Here is an 18,661-nt window from a genome sequence, read left to right as displayed (position 1 = left end):
TCCTCGATTGAGATGGAGTCATCCGGCATACACTTGCAACCATGGTCGAGAGTCAGACGATACTAAAGAGAAGCAGAAAAAAAGAACAAAGCGCTCTAGGCCAAACACTCTCACCGCTACCCACAATCCTCAGAGAGAGAGAGTTTGAGAGTTTAAACAAAAGGATACAAGTACATACTGCACAAACCGCTTGATTCCACATGAACAACATAGGATATAAATTGGAGGTTCATTGGATTTTACATTGGGCATCAAGTGATGACCTACAGTAACAGTACCAGAAATGTTTAGTAAAAAAGTAAAACAAGAATGTCCTTAAAATCAGCTTTGAAATGCATATACACTGGTGACCAAAAGTTTGGAATAATGTACAGATTTTGCTGTTTCGGAAGGAAATTGGTACTTTAATTCACTAAAGTGGCATTCAACTGATCACAAAGTATAGTCAGGACATTACTGATGTAAAAAACAGCACCATCAATATTTGAAAACATTTATTTTTTATTAAATCTAGAGAGGCCCTATTTCCAGCAGCCATCACCCTAACACCTTATCCTTGAGTAATCATGCTATATTGTTAATTTGGTACTAGAAAATAACTTGCCATTATATCAAACACAGTTGAAAGCTATTTGGTTTGTTAAATGAAGCTTAACATTGTCTTCGTGTTTGTTTTTGGGTTGCCATATGCAATAGACTGGAATGTCTTAAGGTCAATATTAGGTCGAAAATGGCAAAAAAGAAACAGCTTTCTCTAGAAACTCATCAGTATTCATTGTTTTGAGGAATGAAATCTATACAATGCTTGAAATTGCCAAAAAAATAAAAAAATTCATACAAAGGTGTACACTACAAAAGACTTCAAAGTCAAAGGACAACTGGCTCTAACAAGTGCAGAAAAAGATGTGGAAGGCCAGATGTACAACTAAACAAGAGTATAAGTACATCAGAGTCTCTAGTTTGAGAAATAGATGTCTCACATGTCCTCAGCTGACAGCTTCATTGAATTCTACCTGCTCAACACCAGTTTAATGTACAACAGTAAAGAGAAGACTCAGGGGTGCAGGACTTATGGGAAGAATTGCAAAGAAATGTCACTTTTGAAACAAAAAACAAAAAGAAAGGGTTAGAGTGATAAAAGCAACAGATAACTGGAAAAGAGTGTTATTGATCTTAAACCCACTGAGCATTTGTGAGATCAACTAGACTGTAAGGTGCATGATAAGTGCTCAACAAGACAGCTTCATCTATGGCAAGTGCTAGAGGAAGCGTGGGATGAAATGTCACCTGAGTATCTGAACAATCTGACAGCTAGAATGCCAAGGATCTGCAAAGCTGTCATTGCTGGCCGTGGAGGATTTTTTGATGAGGCCTCTTTGAAGTAGTTTAAGAAGTTCTAAAACATTTTTATTTTTTCACGTTATTAATGTCCTGACTATACACTGTGATCATTTGAATGGCAATTTGGTGAATAAAAGTACCAATTTCTTTCCATAAGAGCGAAATCTGTATATTATTCGAAATAATAAGATTTAATGTGGTCTGGATCATATACTGTATCTTTTTAACTTGGATTTTTTTGTTCAATGCTTTTGAGGATGATGGCATGTGATGCAACTCATCCATGCTGGCATTTGCATTTAGCATCATTTGTTCCTTTTGCTCTTCACCACCCTATCAGAACAGACCAGTTGAGGACTACTGAATAAATCAAAAAGCCATAATAACACTAGACAGGCCATAATAGAATGAACGCCTGCTCTTGATGTTCACTTCTCACTATCATTTTTTAGAGGACACCTAATGGACCATATAAATGTTCAGCCTCATTCACTCTGACGAAGTCCCTCTGTAGACACTGCCTATTAAAAGGACAATGGTGACTCTTGACTCTTTTCCTGAGGGAAGGAACCAGTCGCCTTTCTAGAGGTCTGCGATATTTAAAGCATAATCATGACTGTTGCACAGAGCCTGTTAAACATTTAACCCCATCAGGTAAGACACACACCCACACACGCACTGTTTTAAAGGGCGTTTTAGCAGGCCCTAATGGGAAAAATTACATGGAATATTAAAAAGAGTTTAGGTATTATGTAGATGCTTTTTCTCAGTGGGCACTATTAGAGTGCAGGCAGTGTTTGTGTGTATGCAAGAATGGGACATGGTGACTGGGAGCTATTTGCTGTAAAGTGCACAAGTGCAGCAGTGAGGCAGTGTAACTGTGTGTGTGTGTTTTGTTTTTTTTCACTCTTGCCAGCTCTCCCAGCTGTACTTTAATCTCAACCTGGGATCCCATTGTGGCTCTTCATCACTATGAATATCATGCCCTGAACTCATTGCTATAGGGAGTCATGTTTAATCAGCAGCATTATTGGACTGTAACAATGTATGTTAGTCCAATTGCATTACGTCCAGACACATTTGAAGGACAGGCACTTTTTTTAACTAATATGCAATGTAAAATATCAAATAACGAGTGGTTTTAAAATAATAAGTGGTTTTATTCAAGTCAAATATATTTTGACTGCAAATATGACTGCTTCAACCTGGAGAAAATGTTCAGTCTTAATCACAATTCACTTTCATTGTATGGAAAAAATAAAGATGCAATGAATGTGAATTCAGACCATTAGTCCCTAACATTCTTCTTAACATCTCCTCTGGTGTTCCACAGCAACAAAAACATTGATTAGGAACAACATGAGAGAGTGAGTAAATTATGACAGAATTTGCTTCTTTTTTTCTCCCTTTAGCCAAACAACTATCTGTATTATACAGTGTGGTGTTAATCTTGTGGTCAAAAATATAATAGATGTGCTCAAATCTGCATCATGTGAAGGCTGAGTCTAGCTCAAGCTTTGTAGTGAGGAGTCTTTTCTGAATAAAAGGGAGCCACAGCCTTGTTAGTTGTAGATCAGGCTGAAGAACTGGCAACCATAAAAGAGACACGGGCTGTAAGAGATCTGTGACAGTGCTGCTTTAGAAGACAGGATCAGCTGCATCCTTATAAATAAATGTAAACTTTATATTTCTGGACTAAATAATCATGGGTAAAGTGTGACCACATCAAAATCTAAATTTAACACACTAATTTATCACTGGAGGTAGGGAAGGAATCCTCAGAGATTAGAATATTTAATGAGGAAATTTGCAACACACTAAAAGATAAAAATAATAATAATAAAAAAATATATATTTTAAAGGAATAGTTCACCCCAAAAGGAAAATTAATCTTCATTTACTAACCCTCTAGCCATCCCAGATATGTGTCTTTCTTTCTTCTTCTAAATACACATTAAGATTTTTTAGAAGAATATCTCAGCTCTCTAGGTGCATTCAATGCAAGTATATGGTGATCAAAATATTGAAGCTCCAAAAAGCACATAAAGGCAGCATAAAAGTAATCCATACGACTCCAGTGGTTTAATCCATGCCTTCGGAAATTCTATGATAACAGATCAATATAAAAAAATATATAAATTTTTTACTATAAATCTTCACTTTCAAACTGCCCTCCCAAGTCCTTTTCTCTCCTAAGGGTTCTTCTTAATTTTTTTGTCTATTAACATTATTTGTGCATATCACCACCTGGGAAGGGAGGAGAATTTATAGGGAAAAAGGTGCTAAATATTGATCTGTTTCTCACCCACACCTATCGTATCACTTCTGAAGACATGGAATAATCCACTGGAGTCATATCAAATAAGCTTATTCTGCCTTTATGTGCTTTTTTGAGCTTCAAAGTTTTGCATCCGGTTGACTTGCATTGTATGGACCTACAGAGCTGAGATATTCTTCTAAAAAATGTTGTTTGGGTTCTGCAGAAGAAAGAAAACCAGACACAGAAAATTATGAGAATTTTAATTCTTATGTGAACATCCTTTTAGAAGAATATCTCAGCTCTGTACATCCATAAAATGCAAATTAATGGTGATAAGACCTTTGTAGCTGAAAAATCACATAAAGAAACATAAAAGTAATCCATATGACTCCAGTGGTTAAATCTATATCTTCAATAGCAACATAATAGGTATGTGTGAGAAACAGATCAAAATGCAAGTTCTTTTTTACTCTAAATCTCCACTTTCACATTCACTTTTACATATGAAAGTTACACATGTGGCTGTTAAGTTTCACTTTCACATCTGAAAGTTAAAGTGAAAGTGGAGATGTAGAGTAGGTAACAATACTGTTCAGTTTCTCACCCACACCTATCATATCATTTCTGAAGATATAGATTTAACCACATCCAGTCATGTGGAATACTTTTATTCTGCCTTTATGTGCTTTTTTGAGCTTCAAAAATTTGGACCCCATTGACTTGGACCTACAGAGCTAAGATATTCTTCTAAAAATCTTTGTTTGTGTTCTGCAGAAGAAAGATAGTAATACACAGCTGGGATGGCATGAGGGTGAGTTAATGAGAGAGAATTTTCATTTGTGGGTAAGCCATCCCTTTAAGATTTAAGATTCAAAATGAATTGAGTAGTGTTTACTCAAATTAAGTAAATGAAATATTTTAAGTTTTAGGCTATTAATTGAATTTAGTTAAACACAACACAATTCAATTTGACTCAATAGTTTGTTATGAAATTGAAATGTGTAAATCTTAAAAATCAATGTTTCAATGTTTTATTACACATTGAAGATTCTGATGATCAGATGTTTATTATGTCAATTTGATTAAGTCCTATTTGTGACGTCTATTACCTACCTTACTTACCTTGTAAGACATGCTAGTAGTTATTTGCTTGTCAGTGCCATAACCACCATATTCCCACCTACACCCAACACTAATATTCAGATTAGTAGTCGATAAAAATGTGTTTTGTCAATACGAGCAGAACCACAAGATAATTACTATTATCAATAATTAAGCGCATATAATTGTATCAAACCACATATTTTAGATGACCACATTTAGGTTAACATTTATTTCAGTGCACAATCCCGATATCGCAAAAGAGAATAAGGATGGGTGTGCATCGTTGCTCCCATCCCGGTTGCCCCCAGGAGCCCGGCACGACCTGTGATGAAATCAGTGTAACGCTACTAGCTGGTCATATGCCGTCTCCAATTCGGAGACATCTGACATGCATGCTCATCATTATCACCTCCTCGCGCACATCTGGTCACTTCGCAGCGCATCCGTGTGGCGTTGAGCAGCAGTCCGAACAGCGGGGTGAATGACAGCCTCTGCGCTCCCTCCGCCCTTCGTTACTCACCTCACGGACGCGAGAGAGACGTCGCGCGCTCATTCATCACTCGCTCTCCGCGCGGATGAGAGAGATGCCTTTGATGTCTCCCGAGTGAGATTCACGTGAAGAGCTCAGAACTTTGGGTTTATCGGAACGGGAGGGACCGGTTACTAGAGCCACCGGTAAACGACGGCACATGCATGAGCGCGCCACTTGCGAGCGGCGGTTTCCCGGTTTAGTTGGGGACGCAGGCGAGCAGCGCAACGATGATGGGACGCTTTGGAAAGGGAAGATACTCTAGCTTTGTCTTCCTTTCATTTCTGGTTCTCCTGCTGCCCTGTGCGATGGCCAGAGGTAAGAGAACTTACATTATGCGTTTACCCAAGCCAATTACTATATACTTTATCCCTAAATGTATAGTGTGAGTTTCTAACTCTAAGATTCTAAAGTCGTGCCGTTTGAGGCGAAAATGCTGGTTGCATGTTTTAAAGTGACTGTATGTTAGTTTTTGTGAATGCAAGACAGGACAGTATCAATATGGAAGCATGTGTATGAGATTCAAATACACACCGCATATCTTGCTTCTGACTCATGCATCCTAAAGTAAAATACGCTTCCAATCAGTTCATCTCATAGCTGTGCCAAATGCTTGAGCAGAGAAGAACGCTGAACGCGCAAACAAACGTCCAATAGAAGAGAAAGCTCAATGCCAACGCGCACTAAATATTTGTGCATAATTTATTTTGTAAATGTGTAAAAACGCGCGACAGTTTCTTATCTGTTGTCTTCTGGAAACATTGTCGACAATTCTGTTTGCATTTGTAATGTCTATTTATTGGTCTTAATGTGAGTATCTGTGTGACCGTGTGAGAATGTGCGTAATGCGCAGCGCAACAGGCGCTAAAGCGTCTTTCCATTGGATTTTGCAGGCTTTTTCCTCACACGCCATGTTCCCGATTGACAAGCGGGTAACACATAACAGTGTATATAAATAAAGTGTTGAAATACTACATGCTACTGTAATTAAATGCATTAGTAGCCTAATAATAATGTAATAAGAACAACAGCAACTATGTGTACTTAACTGCATGTTCATTAGTATTAGTCTGTACATACACGTAGCCTAAATACATAACTAATGTAATGTGTGTATATATATATATATATATATATATATATATATATATATATATATATATATATATATATATATATATATATATATATATATATTTAATTATTATTATTATTATTATTTATTCTTAAAAGCTAGTTAGAAGTCTGAATATCATTTTTAAAATTGCACATAAAGCCTATTGTTTAGTACTTAATTTATGAATACAGTACAAAATGCTCAATGTCATCATGCTTTAATTTATTTTTGAAGCAAAAATGGAAGGGAAGCAGTAAATATCTTACAATATGGAGTCACTGATGCTTTACTAAGGAGGTGGACCAGCTCACTGAGACGAAGAGTACAATAACTATCATTAAGATGTTAAACTAAGATAGCTTAATTGGATGTTTATAAACAAGTGTCCAATTACCATTTTGTTAATTGCCAGTGCATTTTTGCCCCTGCTTAATAGGTCTATTCACAGTTGTCTTGTTTGGTCTTCACTTGTGGTGTCTGCAATTTGAAACCAAGCACTTAAAAAGAAACTTTATGCTATGAAGTGGGCAATTTGAGGATGATAGTCGTGTTATCGGCCAGGAGTGCTGTTATTACCTGAGGCACTTCTAAGGGCCAATTTTGAAATCCGTTTTTGAGTATTTGTTCATATGGACTGACCGAGAGATTGTCATTTGCTATTATTATTCTGGCTGTTTCTGTCATTTATCATCCACCGATATTCTGATTATAGTGGAATTCAGTTTATTTGTTACAGTGGGGTTCTTAGATTTTATTATTTTAATGCAATGTTTTCATTAGTAATTATCAGCATCAGTGGAACAATTTGAGTAAAAAGTTGAATTGCATGCCCTCTTATATTTAATGACAGGGTACACTAAAGCTAGCATGGACTCCCCAAGTTTGTGCAAAACCTGATGTTCCATGATATCCCAGCATGATTTAAGAATGATCCAAAGAGCATCTTCTGTGCTCCTATGGAAACAAGAAATCTTACCTTTCATACTTAGGAGTTAACACGATCAGTGTCAATATTTTGCTTAGTTGTATAGTGACCAAGAAATAGTGGACAATCGTAAATATTTTGTATTCATTTTACGTCATAACATTTCTTTGTTTTTTCATTTGTATTCTATGTTTACACCCAGTCCCGCACCCCCAACAAGATTTAAGGGACCCTTAATAAGGCCAAAATAATGTAACTTGTGGTCCCCTGGTGATTCATTAAAACTAGAATACTAGAAAAATGAAACTAGATTTTTTTCTTCTTCAAATGTTTGCAGAGAAACAATGCGACATTGTCCATTATCTGTCCCAGGTTCCAAAAATAATCCAAATTAGATTTTGTTTTTAGAAAATTCACAATACATCTGGTTGTGTGACACGCTGTTTTCTGATGAAACATACAGACGGTGACAGAGTGATACTGGCAGAGTGAATCCTCAATTTCACCTCAGAATAATGGTCAATTATAATTCTTCTTTGACATATCGTTGGTGCGCCTACATTAAAGCATCTTTTATCTTAAAATAAACCATCGCTCGAGGTTAATTAATATGCACACAGTTAATATGTATGTAGTTTTTATGGTATTTATCTAACACTGCATGTTTGCTCATGATCAAACAGTTGTTCTTATCTTACTCTTTTCTTATAACTCATTAAAATATAAATTTGACTCATTCTAATAAATATTTGAAATTATTCTGTGAATTTTTGGTAGGATTTCACATAGGGATTCTTGGGGAGTTTTGCATGCATCTGACGTAATTATTCAGGTTAAATGGGGTAGACAGTCTTGTGCTTGGAGGAGTCGGGATAAGGGCACACCACAAGACCCCTGACTCAATTCTAACACTGTTTAAACCCCAAGGTATGTGGTTAAAAGAATGAAATTGGAAGTGTTAAACTCTAAATTTGACCTAGCATACACTGTAACGTCATTGATTGATGAACAACTATGTTTTTTCTATGTGTATATGTTAAAGAATTCTCTGATTTTCATCACTGAGCAAGATCTGACCCTGATTATTCCATTCCTTATAATAAACTATTTGCAAGTCTATTAGCAAATTAGCCCTCAGGATTTGATCTTCCTTCTTTCCTTAAACTATGGAAATCAGCTTGAACTGGCCTAACATTCATAATTGATGAGATCTTCTTACCACCACTAAGCAGGTATTACATAAGACATATCTGTTCCTCTCCGCAAGACTGCTTTGTTGGTTCATTGAGAGAATTCATTAATATGCAAATGAAACCATGTTATTAAAATATCCAATCATTTGTCATGTTCACTTACACTGCCTGAAGCACTAACATCATCTATTGTTTCCTACCCATGGTTTGAAATATTCCCCACCTGCAAGAAAGAGTCGAATGTACCTGTTATTGAATATCATAAACAAACCCAAACTATTACAGCGTTTGGTACATAGCCTCTGGTCAGAGCGTTAATGTCGTTTTCTTAAATGTATTGTTGTTGTTGTTTTTTTTTTTTATTCATAAATTTGATGTGAGACACAGAACGGAACTGTAGCTCCGGGCAGCCGTAGATGGAGATGTAACTGTGCCTGATACAGTGATAGATACTCACATGTTAATGAGTTTAGCTTTTGAAGTCTCCAGAGAGGCTATCTGTCTGATGGCATGAGTTATGTATAAAGGCAGTGGCTTCCATCTGAACATAAGCAATGTTTAATTTATCATCCGGTATTGCTAGCCCATTCTCCCAGTATGCTTTCTTTTTTTATAAAGGAGAATGTTGGAAGATATTCTTTTGGGTTTTTGGTTTTAATATGAATGGCCACATTCACACTGCAGTTAAATTGGAGTGGTGTCCTAGTGGGCTAAAGCACATACTGTAACTGGTAATCAGAAGGTTACTGGTTTTATCCCCACAGCTACCACCATTGTGTCCTTGAGCAAGGCACTTAACTCCAGGTTGTTCCGGGGGAATTATCCCTGTAATAAGTGCACTGTATGTCGCTTTGGATAAAAGCGTTTGCTAAATGCATAATTGTAAATACAGTTATCACTCTTCTTCGGAGCACTAAATCCCATTCTGTACACACAGACTACATTTACGCAGCTGCAAATTATGGATATAGAGTGCTAAATACAGTAAAGTTTTTTTAAAAGTGACAACTGCATTATATATCAAAGCGATTCCTTTATAACCCACATCTGAATTTCAAGAGGGACCACAGGAAAGCCATCTAAATACTGCACTCTACACTCTGATTTGTCAGATGACCACTATTGGTTACCAAGTTACTTGTATACCCAACACACATAGAATTATAATTTAGGGGATTCACTCCAACATTTAAATGCTTAACGACTGTCCAAAACCTTTGCCTATGTGGCCTATGCATGGCTAATTTGTGTGTGCTTCAGCATCTTGATTGAATATAACTTGTGCAATGTTATATTGATGTACATCATAAATATGTACATCAATAAAAGACCAAGCTCATCAGATATCCTCAGGATGCATGTGTTTGCGCTGATGCATTGCAGTGTCCACAAGCATCTTAAGCTTGTTGTGCTTGTCATATTGTGAAAGCTTGTCATGAAGCTGGATGGTGGAGAGTATTTATGAGAGAGAGAGATAGAGAGAGAGAGAGAGAGAGAGAGAGAGACAGAGAGAGAGAGGGCCAGGTCTATTCAACCTCAGGGTCCATGGGATCCTCTTGTCATTTGTCATAACTGTAACATGGAAAGCCAACCATTTCCCTAAAGCTGACTCCGAGACATGTGGGATAAGAAGCTTCTTTTGGTTGTACATAGGGAACCGTGTGTGACTTCATAGAAGGTATTTATGAGTCATTTGCTTTAAGAGTTTTGTGATTTGGACTGCAATCCATGTGTGCTGTTTGTTTGTCAAACCCCACAGGCAACATTTAAAAGGTCGTATTTAATCCCTTACAAACAACCTTGGCACTCATCAATTTGTTGGAATTTTAGGGTCTTATGAGATGTCAAACATAATTTTAGTGACTGACATTCTCAGTCACCATTTACTATATTATGTTCACCTCAAAATATTGTACAATATTTGTAATCACTTTAATTTAAGTGGTGATGATCTTAAGGTCAAAAGGATGTCTAGCTTGAAGCTGTGTGGTAAGGAGTCTTATAAGGATCTATTCCTTTAAGTATTATACTTCATTTAAGACCTGGATCAAGGTATAAACCCCTTAAAAGGTTACAATAAATCTCTCAGGAACCTTGGTACTCATACATTTGTTAAAAAGAGAATAATCACATTCATTTTTCATCACTGAGAGGGGGATGGGATGGGTCATTTCTATTGATTCTGGAGGAGGCAGAATTTGTAGACTTAGCTTGTTGCAACATTTCCTACCCACCTGCATTATATGCTGCAATTTTGTTCATATCCATCCTATACTTTATATTGTGTGCTCATGGGCAGCCCTGCCTGTTATCAGCCTGTCCAGATGGACCAAAATGTGGATCCTGAAAGTCCTTTAGTTATAAGCATAACTAGGTTTTTGTCGTACAGTCTTTTGTCATACTGTAACTTGACTGATTAGGGATGTGCAAAACTACATATGGAATATATACAATCGGCTAGTTGGCATGAAGAAAGCCTCGTATAATTAGTCTGATTTTGCATCATTTTCTTACGGGTTGTTCACCTAGGATATGTCCTTCTGTTCAAAAACAGCAAGACGGAGTGCAACAGAATGGAACAGATGCATTTTTTATTTGACATATCGTCTTAAAACACAATATTAAAGTAATAGAAGATAAAAAATGTACAGCCAGCTGGACATAACATCAAAGATGTCCATTCCCTTGACCAACAGTTAAACAACAGAGCTGAATAAAACCAAGAATGCATGGCCCAAAGCTAACTGAAAGATCGAAGTTGCGTCACTTAATTCATCCCCTTTAAAGCTCCGGCGGCAATAATTTTAAAAAAAAATATACATAGATACTTAAAACTAATCAACCATATTTTCCATCCCTAATACGATAACACAGCACCCCTCAGAAACATTACTTTGTCTTGCCATTTCATTTAGCTACATGGATATTTGAAGAGCTCTGAAAGTATTGCCACTCGCTTCTTCTCGGCACATGTCGGCGCCACACTTCTTTTGCCCTAAGTAGCCTTGTTTTTATTATCTCCATCTTCATTTGTGTCTCCTCAGAGTGCTTTTGAGAGAGTGCTTAATAAAGAGCCTTGGAGATGGCTGTCCTTCCTCCACTGACCCTGGTATTCACCACTAAGCCATAAACTTGTAACCATGAACCCTTGAGAATGAGTGCTTTCCTTTCTCTTCTTCTGCCCTCCCTCTATACCTTTTCAGCATGCACACCACTCCAGATGCTCTGAATGTTCTGGAATATCCTCACACTTTATATAAGGTGGCATTAACTGCTATGCACTAAACTTAAATACATACAAAATTCTGTATTTACTGTGTAACTACATGTGGTTCAACAAAATTCCCACATTTGCTGCTACTGAGGTTGAGGAAAGGGTAGGTTTAGGAGTGAGGGTAGGGTTAGGATTAGGGTTTAGAGTTAGGTTTTGGGTTAAGGGTTGTGTTAGGGTTAGGGGTAAAGTTAACAGTGTAACAGAAAATGTAATTATATGCAATTACTTTGAATGTAAATACAATGCAACAACATGTATGTGCACAATAAGTACATTGTATCAAATGGTTAAGTACACAGCAGTTAAGGTCACCTAATATGAAGTAGGTCCATAATTTCACCTGGGTGCTTTCCATATTTAATCTTCATGTAGAGGCCTCCCCATTTAAAAAAAAAAGGCAAAATATGTCTTTTATTACACTATATCTAGAGTACATATCTTTAGATAGATAGCTACATTAGACGTTCCTTACAAAATACCAGATGAAATAACAAGTAGCAAATCAAATTTCACTGCTGTAAACCCCAAATTCTTGTTTCAGTAGGAAATGTCAACACAGAAAATAAATTGTAAAGAAATCGCCTGGGTTTGACTGCATTTTGCTCAATCGCAATCTAGCTCATTCTTTGTATTACAGTTGGCAATGCAATAATGCTAACCCAATCTCCCCCCTCTACCCATTACAGACTGTGACAGATGTCTGCCATTGGTCATTGTATTTGAAAAATGATCTGACATGTCCCTTTGGTATAAATCAATACGGCTCCCAAATATGAATATTTCATGTTTTAATTATCAACTGCAACATTGACAAAGATGTAAGAGGTTGTCTGTAATAAAATATAATGCAATTTATTCTCAGAGGTTGTGATGGCTGTGCTTTCATTGAGCAGAGATTGGGCCACTGGCGATACTGATCACAGTGGGACAGGCAACATGAGCAAGCACAATCCTATGTGAGTAAGACAGTTGGATGAGATTTTTTTCAGGTGTGTATAAATGGAATTGTATGTATTGACTTTGAAATACAAAACAATGCTGAGATATTGCTGGAAATACTGCGTACAAAATGCATCAATGGCATTTGGATTGCAGTTGAAGGCATTGAAGCTTACAGTGGGTAAAAATGGTGCATATTCATCACTTAAAATTCAACACAAAATATAAATGTATCCTATTTATTTTCCTCATATACAGTACATTCCTGGTTTATTTTATTCCACTGGCATCATGATACCTCTTACTTTTCAACCCCTCCTCTCCAATCACTTGTCTCCACTTTGGTATGTAATGCACAATTTTTTATGATACAATGGATTCCTCATGTTTGGAATCAAGTATTGTGCACTTTTGTATTGCTAAATACCATGTTTTGCTCAGAAATGTCACATTATGGAAGTAAAATGGGTTGTGAGTGCAAATTCATGGTGACTTTAGTGAATACAAACGCTGTTGAAAAGACCAGATTGAATTTCCATGCTGGACCATATTGGTTTATGCTGGTTTGGTGCTGATCTTGCTAGCCTTGCTTTACCAACAAAACTTGGCTGCTGAAGAGGCTTCACCAAGGAACTTTTGCTGGTTTGGCTAGTTAAGAAGCCTGTTGGTTCTCAGCACACCAGCAACTCGTGCTGGGGACCAGTATCCAAAATCCTGTATATGAACAACATATGGATGGCCAGCTTTTCTAAAAAAAATGCATTTATATGCCCCAAATGTATATTCACACATACACTTGATTTTCATAAAAACCACAGCCTTGCTATAAATAATGAGTGTGTCCCTATATAATATGGTTCTCTTTCCACTCTCATTTCAAATATATGTTCTTGTGACCACTTATAGGATGTGCTCTATGTTCCATAACCAGAGGAGTCCATCATGTTTATATGTGCATGTATTTTTCATTTACACACACATATTGTACACTCAGACACAGGCCGTGTACTGTGAAGGGCTCGCTGCGCCTGCATGTTGATGTATGGTCAGCGGTGTCTGTGTAAAATTCTGCTGCTGCTTCACGCTTCTGTGGTTCACTGCTTGTAAAAAAGCTGAAGATCTGCAAAGCAGGTGTTTTGTTGAAAATACACACACACACTCACAATGCAGAGCCATCTAGATACACACTCTTTTCAACTCAATGAAAAGAAGTTAATTTTCTTTACAGCCTTTTAATCCTCAGTGTGGGAGTTTAAAATATCGTCTGCATTAGATTTTGGTTGGCTCCCAGTGTGTGAGATAAAACTCATTTGTGAATTGAAGGGCTCTACGTACACAGCACTATTTCTTTTTTAAATATTAGTTTGGAATTCATTCTTTGGGCAGCGTGTTAAGAAATATTCTCTTGTGTTAATGTATGTCATCATTGAAGGATGTATTATTTACAAATAAACAAAATACAGTACATGTCAACTGAAGCAGGATAGGTTTAGGAGTATCATGGAGTATCATGTATCATGTCTTGGGGTAATATGAACACATACAGTACCATGCTTTTTTATTTAAAGGGTTCACCCAAAATTAATTAATCATAATTTACTCATCCCAAACAAAGATATTTAGAATAATACTTAAGCTCTGTAGGTCCTCACAATGCAAGTAAAAGTGGAATCAGTCTCCACTTTCAGTTTCTTTTTCATGTGTGTTTTTTTTGTTTTGTTTTGGAAATTCACATTCTTGGTGCATATTGCCACCTACTGGGCAGGGAGGATAATTATAGTAAAAAAGTACTTAAAGGAATAGTTCACCCAAAAAATTTAAATTCTCTTATGATTTATTCACCCTCATGCCATCCCAGATGTGCTTGACTTTCTTTCTTCTGCAGAACACAAATTAAGGTTTTTAGAATATTTCAGCTCTGGAGGTCCTCACAATGCAAGTGAATGGGTGCCAAAATGTTGAAACTCCAAAATCCACATAAAGGGATCATAAAAGTAATCAATATGAGTTCAGCGGTAAAATCCATCTCTTCAGACACAATATTATAGGTGTGGGTCAGAAACAGATCAATAGTAAAGTAAAATTTTGGCATAAATTCTCTTCCCTGCCAATTAGGGGGCAATATTTAAGAAGAATGTGAATCACAAAAAACAGAAGAAGAATGAGAAATTGAAAGTAAAGTGGAAATTGACTGAGTAGGGAGGAGAAATAATAGTAAAAAAAACAGACTTAAATATTGATCTGTTTCTCACCTACACAAATCAAATCACTTCACAATGTCTGCCATAAGGTATCTATTGATGAAGCAGAGTTCACTATCGAGTCAAGTTCACTGTTCTTCACATCTCTAATGCTCCAAAATGAATTTGTTTCATTGAATAACGTAAAATAAAATGAATTACTGTTGAGCATTCAAAACTAAATCTGGTGCGCAAAAGCACTTTGTACTGTCAAGTACTATACGGCATTCCCCCAATATATGCTGGGACCGGTTTAGTGTCTAGCCCATTTTTCAGTGCATCAATTTAGCTCAGTTTCAACCGTAATTTGCGCTGGAGAACGAGCATAGAATATTTTCAGCTTGAGTTTTGCCAAAGTGGCATTCAACTGATCACAATGTATAGTCAGGATATTAATAACGTGACTATTACATTTTGATTTTTTTTTTTTCAGAACTTCTTAAAAGAGTTCTCATCAAAACATCCTCCACATACAGTAATGACAGCTTTGCAGATCCTTGGCATTCTAGCTGTCAGTTTGTCCAAATATTCAGGTGACATTTCACCCCGCACTTCCTGTAGCACTAGCCATAGATGTGACTGTCTTGTCGAGCACTTCTCAAACACCTTACAGTCTAGCTGATACCACAAAAGCTCAGTGGGGTTAAGATCCATAACACTCTTTTCCAATTATCTGTTGTCCAATGTCTGTGTGTCTTTACCCACTCTAACCTTTCTAGATTGAAACAAAGGTTCTATCAGTTAGGATAAAGAATATTTAAGTGCTCAGAGTTGCTGCAGAAAACAGAAAACAAAATGATTGAGCAACAACAAAAACTTGCTGGGGAATTAAAAACCACATTGTGTATGGTAAAAAATATAATGATATATACTTAAAATAACTGTAAGTAGTAAAAAAATTTGTTTAAAGTTCAGAAACATTTTGAGTCCCCCCTCCCTTGCACCACAGTGGTTTGGTCCACTGCCTGCTTTCCCCTTTTACTTCACCTACACACACAAGTCTGGTGGAGTTCAAAGTGCTTTGTTAATTGTGGAACTCCAGCAAGTAGGCCGGCAGTGGCAAGGCTATTTTATTCACTTTAAGCATCGGATGAAGTGATTATTTTCTCTTAAATACAGATGATGCTGAGTCATTAATAAATTAGTCATGACAAAATATTATGATAACCGATGTATTTTTTCATGAGTCCGCAACGTTAGCGATTATATTGTTACCTAGCTTATTTTGTAGCTTGTTTGTGATCTGATATTAGCCTAATATTGTAGATCTACCATTGTTTTGGGTTTTGCTCAATATGATGTTACGTGGCAAATCAGTGGGATGGCTGCAGTTGAATATCTAATTAAGAGACCACTCTGTCCCCAATGAAACCTAAATATTATGGGGGACGCAAGATAATTGTATAATTATAATATAACCGCATGGTGAAATAAGTCTTCTGTGTACACACATCCTATAGATGTACAATTTTGGCTGTATTATTTGTGTCCCTTTTAAAAATTGCCATGTCACTCATGTAGCCAATTGTGTTCTGCTATTTCTGCTCGGCTTGATTACAACGAACTGACGGCTGTGCCCTGAAAGTTAGTCAGTGACAAATGTTGTAATGTAGCCTGTCAAACTATCTGTGTAAAGGGATATAGACAGGCAAGGAGGAGGCGAGAACCGGCTTGGCAGTATAAATAATAGTTTAATGAGAAACAAACAAACAACACAAACACACACATGACGGTCAGCTGACCGTAAACGATCTCTCTTTCGTCGCACCACCTTCCGCAGTCGGCCTTTATCCCTCTTGAAGGCTAAATTAACCTGATAAGGGACCGGGTGTGTATAATCACGACCCGGCCCCACCCTCCGCCCTGTCACAATCTGAAATGCGTTTAAAAATCATATCACCGCTATTGAAAAAAATTATATTGCAATACATATTGATATTGAATTACTGTCCAGCCCTAATTGGACTAAATCGAGAAATAAGAAGATAATTTAAATAACTGGTATATGTATTGTAGGTGGAAATGAAGAGGTGGAGGCTGCCTACATGCCTGTATCACTGCAATGCCCAACATACATATTTGATAAGCGTTTTTACTACTGAGTGATGAGGTTGCCTTCCATGTCAAATAGCCATGGGTAGTAGCTCGCTTGGTTCTGCACAGGTGTCAGATTGGCAAGAGGTCTACCTAAGCAAGAGAGAGAGCTTGAGAGAGAGAGAGAGAGAGAGAGAGAGAGAGAGAGGAGAGGGAGAGAGGGTTTCTTCAGCAGTGTGCTTCAAAGTGAACTGAACATTTGTGTTTAGATTACTCTTTACATTTCTAAACAGCACACCTGCATTACCTGAGGCCACTGTTACCTTGGCTGGCCTGTTCAAATTTGAAATGTGGTTGAAACCTGTCTATACAGTCTGTCTCCACCTGCACAAAAACTGCAGTTGTGTTCTTTTTTCACATTTGCTGTTACATTCATATGCCCAAACAGCATGTAAAAATTAGGAGTTTGCGTGTTATGAGCGCAAAGCGATCATCTGTGTTCCACGACTGCTTTCGGGTCCTTGAATAACATATAACTTGTGAGTAAGTGCAGCCGGTGGACTTTCTGGTGCCCTCCTAGGGTAACATGTTGCCCCCTAGGGAGTTGGTGCCCTATGGAGACTGCTTAGTCCTGAAGAGTCCTGAAGAGCACGCTGAGACATGAGACAAAAGTCCAGTAGCGGTGCTAACCACCAAGCAAACCATGCATTTGCATGGGGCTCCAGACATGGGGATGGGGTGCATTTTAACGTGATCAATACTGTTTTAGTTCTTGCAAATATTTTGAATTTACTTGGTAACAATGGATGTTTGGTTGAAATGATCCTCTAATAAAATCACGCTTTGAAGACATTCCAGTGCAAACACATAAATATTGGGATTCATACCAAATATTGTCAAAAGCCTGACAAATATAGAGATTATTACTTTAGCTATTTTGCCCAGCCCTAATTAAAATATAGACAAATATATAAAAAAATCTAAAAGTAATAAATTCATTTTTATTTATTTAACAGGATTAATGATTTATACTGTAGATTCTGATTTGAAAAGGTGATCATACATATGCGAGTTCAAGACTGTTGTTGAAAGAACAGCATTCAAGTAGTCAAGCATTTTTTTTTTCTCACATCTTGTGCAGGGTGACCTTGTAGATGTTTTGAGAAAGTCCACAAAACATGTCATTTAATTTTTAAGGTGTTGAACTGCTTTCACTAGTTTCCGTGTCATGCCTTTGTCGTGCAATTCTCTTTTTGTTCCCTTTCTCTTTTTCTATCAGACACTTCAACCAAAACAACCACGATGATTGTGATCTTTATAAAAGAAAAGTAAGAGACCCACAAATGAAGAGAAAGAGAAAAAAGCGAGAGAGCAAGTGAGAATGAGTTGGAAGTAATAGACTGGAAGAATCAATTGCGGAGAGCAACTACAGAAGACATTAGAGGGGAATTGTGCTCAACTAGACTCTACCCCCTGGCTCCTTTTTCCTCTAGTTTTAGAACTCTCCCTTTACTTTCTTCCCCTATAGCAGGGGTTGGGAACCTATGGCTCGCAAGCCACAAGTAGCTCTTTGTTAAAAATTAAGTGGCTCTCCGGGTGTCTCACCATTCGCCAACACATGATCGTTTAAAAATGTCTAGATATAATTTTCCTGCAAAAAGTGTGGGTGTGATTGCAAAGCTTGAAGTCATAGACTGTTTTGATT

At 37.2% G+C, this 18,661-nt stretch overlaps 1 protein-coding gene across 1 annotated transcript in view; it reads left to right on the top strand.

Annotated features, from left to right (window-relative positions):
• Positions 1–5,153: 5,153 nt before the first annotated feature.
• Positions 5,154–18,661, top strand: part of LOC127625145 (netrin receptor UNC5D-like) — a 291,561-nt gene continuing 278,053 nt past the window's right edge. The window contains exon 1 of the mRNA XM_052100235.1: positions 5,154–5,552. Coding sequence (XP_051956195.1) covers positions 5,465–5,552 — 88 coding nt within the window. The 5' untranslated portion in view covers positions 5,154–5,464. The remainder of the gene's footprint in view (positions 5,553–18,661) is intronic.

Source organism: Xyrauchen texanus, chromosome 31, assembly GCF_025860055.1.
Source record: "Xyrauchen texanus isolate HMW12.3.18 chromosome 31, RBS_HiC_50CHRs, whole genome shotgun sequence".
NCBI lineage: Eukaryota > Metazoa > Chordata > Actinopteri > Cypriniformes > Catostomidae > Xyrauchen > Xyrauchen texanus.
This window is presented reverse-complemented; position numbering and strand designations above follow the sequence as displayed.